The sequence below is a fragment of the Octopus bimaculoides genome, chromosome 5, assembly GCF_001194135.2.
Source record: "Octopus bimaculoides isolate UCB-OBI-ISO-001 chromosome 5, ASM119413v2, whole genome shotgun sequence".
Classification (NCBI taxonomy): Eukaryota; Metazoa; Mollusca; class Cephalopoda; order Octopoda; family Octopodidae; genus Octopus; species Octopus bimaculoides.
Genome location: NC_068985.1, coordinates 36,310,836 through 36,315,215, shown reverse-complemented (window position 1 = coordinate 36,315,215; position 4,380 = coordinate 36,310,836). Strand labels below are relative to the sequence as shown.

Here is a 4,380-nt window from a genome sequence, read left to right as displayed (position 1 = left end):
GGCTCTTCCAAGAGAAGACCAGCTACAGACAGTGTTTGACCCTGATGTTTGTTTATGGACATGGCAAAAGTCACACGAAGGGGGAATTGTAGTCTTCTGAATGTAAAAGGAATGTCTGCTCCTGATGGAGTAAGAGGAATTCTTGGAATAAAGACGTCATCCCCTTTTGCACATCCAGAAAGAATGGTAGCCTCGATAATGTGTGACATCATTTTCTAAATAATGCTCATCTGTTATGTTCGGGTTAAAATTTCATCAACATCAAAAATATATGAATTTTCATGGGAGTTATGGCCGTTATGCAAAGAATATAATTAAAAGCAGTGTGATTAAATAAGCATTACATTTGATAAGTAATCTGAATATTATAGGGTTAAATGCAAGAACACTGAGTGATGACCTCTAATATTTCTGTATTAGATCATCTTGTTGATAAAAATGCCATTCCAACTTTATAGCAGAGCGATTTAGCAATATGTACCTACTTCAACAATATGCAAGTGATCAAATTTATTAAAAAAACAAGAACAACAAAAGAAAAACATAAAACCAAAAAAACGACTCATCTGAATTACACAATTGAGGAAATGTAGAAATAAACAGAAAAAGAAATACAAACGTGGAACTATTCTTTTTGTCACAAACTGTTACAAAACTACAATAATAACAATGCTGTCTACTTCACAAGTTACACACACACACACACACCTCACATTACTTAATACTAAACCCATACAACTACAACTTAACTTTTGATCTCAATGTCTGCAAACCACCTAATATCTGATCGATTAAATCACTTCAATACTGTACCCCATATTTGCTACCTGTCATCATCACCATCCATTTAATGTCCACATTTCCATGCTTGTGTGAGTCTGATGCAATTTGTTGAGGTTGATTTTCTATCCTTCTGTCCTCACCTATTTCCAAACGCTGTATTATTTTCCCATCACCAGACTAATGTTTCATGAAAGACTGGAAATGAACAACATGGTTTGCATGATGGTGGCACTCACAGTCATCACATAATGGCTGTTAAGTTATGGCGTGTGCATGCATGCACACACACACACACATACAACAGACTTCTTTCAGTTTCCATCAATTAAATCAACTCACAAAGCTTTGGTTAGCCAGAGGCGATAGTAGAAGACATGTGCCCAAAGTAATGTGCAATGGGACTGAACTCGAAACCAAATGGTTGGGAGGCAAACTTCTTAAACCACCTAGCTACATCATCATCACCATTCAGTGTCTGCTTTCCATGCTGGCATGGGTTAGACAGTTTGACTGGAATTGGCAAGCTGCCCCAGACTCCAGTCTGGTCTGACATAGTTTCTAAAGCTGAATGCCCTTCCTATGTCTGCGCTAATTTCCAACTCATAAAGTTAATTGCTTTGATGAAGAACATAATATTGTGTATGTGACAAATATGAAATATATTCCATATATGTGGTGGATGGTAGTGTGACATGGGCATTAAAAGTGGAAAATGTGTAGAAGCTGGAAAGACATTTTTTGATTATGATTAATTAGCAGAGCAACATTATGTTGCATGAGAACTAGAGCATGCACGAACTGAGAAAGCAGCTGGGTATTAAGCAGATTAGTCAGTGCATGCAGGAAAGATGACTGAGCTAATATGAACATGTGATACGAATTGTGACAATGAATGGTGGGAGAAAATAAAATATACGTTGGTGGTAGAAGTACATATAACAAATGAAATCCAAAGTAAATATGGAAAGATGTATCAGATTTCAACATAACAAGGCTCACAGATGAGATGACACAAGACCATCAGTGGTGGTGATATCATCTTTTTCTATTGACTTCCATCAGACATAACAACGGATGCATCTCATATTGTGCCAACCCTTTTGTTATCATATTTCTGCTGAACTACACTGCTTTTGTTTTAATTAATCATAAAATAATAAAAAAATTTAGTAAAATAACTTTATCATTGTCAATCTGGTATTTGGAAGATAAATTAACACGAAATTTTGATGGAAGGTTTTGATTTAGAAACATTTTAAAATAGGAAGTTTATATCATAGAACCAGGAGTGGTCTCATGAGGGTTGGTATCAAAAGGGTTAATTTATAGGATTTGTGTTCCACTAGACATTCGGGCGAGATCGTTGCCAGTGCCGCCGAACTGGCTCCTGTGCAGGTGGCACGTAAAATACACCATTTTGAGTGTGGCCGTCGCCAGTACCCGCCTGACTGGCCCTCGTGCCAGTGGCACGTAAAAGCACCTACTACACTCTCTGAGTGGTTGGCATTAGGAAGAGCATCCAGCTGTAGAAACTCTGCCAAATCAGATTGGAGCCTGGTGTAGCCATCTGATTTCACCAGTCCTCAGTCAAATCGTCCAACCCATGCTAGCATGGAAAGCGGACGTTAAGCGACGATGATGATGATGTTCCATAATTGTTTTTCAAAGCTAATAACACTTGGAATCACTTCCTCCCAATTGTTCCATATTGCTTATCCATTCAATGCTTGCCAACAAGAATAAAGAAGGAAGTTGAGGTGACTATAGTGATGGCGATGATAAAGAGGAGTCAGGAGTCAAAACGCTTTTTCAAAAGTTTCCATATTTTTGAAAATTATCTTGTTAAGGACTCACCTATGTAAAAATGAGTGAGTGAACACTAAACTCCGCTTGCGAAGACCTGCTGAGGCAAGTGAAATCGAAATCGAACTAAATTTGTAGACTGGCACCCATACCAACGTCTCTTCATTGAACACTAAACTCGGCTTGCGAAGACCTGTTGGGGCAAGCGAAAGCGAAATCGTGATGGCACCTGTACCAGTAGATCACTAAGAGCACCGTCCGAGCATGATCGTTGCCAGAGCACTAACTGTCTGGCTTCCATGCCGGTAGCATGTAAATAGCACCATCTGAGCGTGATCGTTACCAATGTTGCCTTCCTGGCACTTGTGCCAGTGACACGTGAAAAGAAATTCGAGTGAGTTCGTTGCCAGTACCGCTGGACTGGCTCCTGTGCAGCTGGCGCGTAAAAGCACCCACTACACTTTCGAAGTGGTTGGCGTTAGGAAGAGCATCCAGCTGTAGAAACTCTGCCAAATCAGATTGGAGCCTGGTGTAGCCATCTGGTTCACCAGTCCTCAGTCAAATCGTCCAACCCATGCTAGCATGGAAAGCGGACGTTAAACGATGATGATGATGATAATGATGTTATTTCAATAACACATGAAGCTATAAGTGCTATTACAAAATCTTCAGATTGCTTCTTCACATATTTTAATATTCTTCAATGATCAACAGATACTACTAATTTATTTAACTTGAGACATGCAATGCAAGTGTGACTCTGTGGTAAGATGTTTGCTTCCAAACCACATGGTTTTTGGGTTCAGTCCCACTGCATAGCACCTTGGGCAAGTGCCCCAGACCAACCAAAGACTTGTGAGTGGATTTGGTAGAGGGAAACTGAAGGAAGGCTCTTGTGTGCATATCATCATCATTTAACGTCCATTGTTCATGCTGGTATGGGTTGGACAGTTTGACCAGAGCTGGCAATGGGTGCACGCATGCGAGTGCGTGTGTGTGACTGTCTCCTTGACTTGATATCACATGATAGTTGTAAGCTAGTGTCACATCATGCAAACAGTGTCCTTCATTTCCAATCTTCTGAGACATGTCTGGTTATGGGGGAATAACATCTTACTTGGAAATAGGTAAGGATTGGTGACAAGAAGAGCATCTGGCTGTAGAAAATCCACCTCAACAAATTTTGTCTGACCTATGCAAGCATGGAAAAGTAGATGTTATGATGATGATGATAATGATGGTGACTGTGAAAAGCAGAAGTCTCAAATGGATCAGTACCAATGTTTCTCTTTCTCTTTTTTCTTTTTTTTCTTGTACTCTCAGACTCTCTACTTATAAGAAATTTCATTCCTTCACTTTTTTTTGTTGTCTTTTACACTTATCCCATCCCATTTCCACAACTTAGAAATAATCTGTTTTCTTCCCAAAAATACTTCAACATAAATATAAAAAGCAAAATTTATGATATCATCAACATTTTTAAACTGACTCTTGAAAAGCAAGGTTATTAGGTGCATGTGCAAGTATACATTGAGTTTAAATGTAAAGGAATGGAAAGAAAATGAAAACTGCTAGGAACTATAGATCGTATTACAGGGTAATAGTTGAAAATATATTCTAACCTTAACATCAACTCCATTTTCAAGCCTGGACTCTGGTTCAGATTTCATCAACCAATGGGAATAGGAAGTGGCAGGTTTCTTTGAATCTTTTTTACTTGCCACATCTAAAAATATAAAACGGGGAATAATGAGAGAGAGAGAGAGAGAGAGAGAGAGAGAGAAAGAGAGAGAG

General features: G+C 38.9%; 1 protein-coding gene across 1 annotated transcript in view; it reads right to left on the bottom strand.

Annotated features, from left to right (window-relative positions):
- LOC106879152 (thymocyte nuclear protein 1) overlaps positions 1–4,380 on the bottom strand; it is a 52,127-nt gene that overhangs the window by 37,430 nt on the left and 10,317 nt on the right. The window contains exon 2 of the mRNA XM_052968325.1: positions 4,209–4,312. Within this exon, the coding sequence (XP_052824285.1) occupies positions 4,209–4,312 (104 nt within the window). The remainder of the gene's footprint in view (positions 1–4,208; positions 4,313–4,380) is intronic.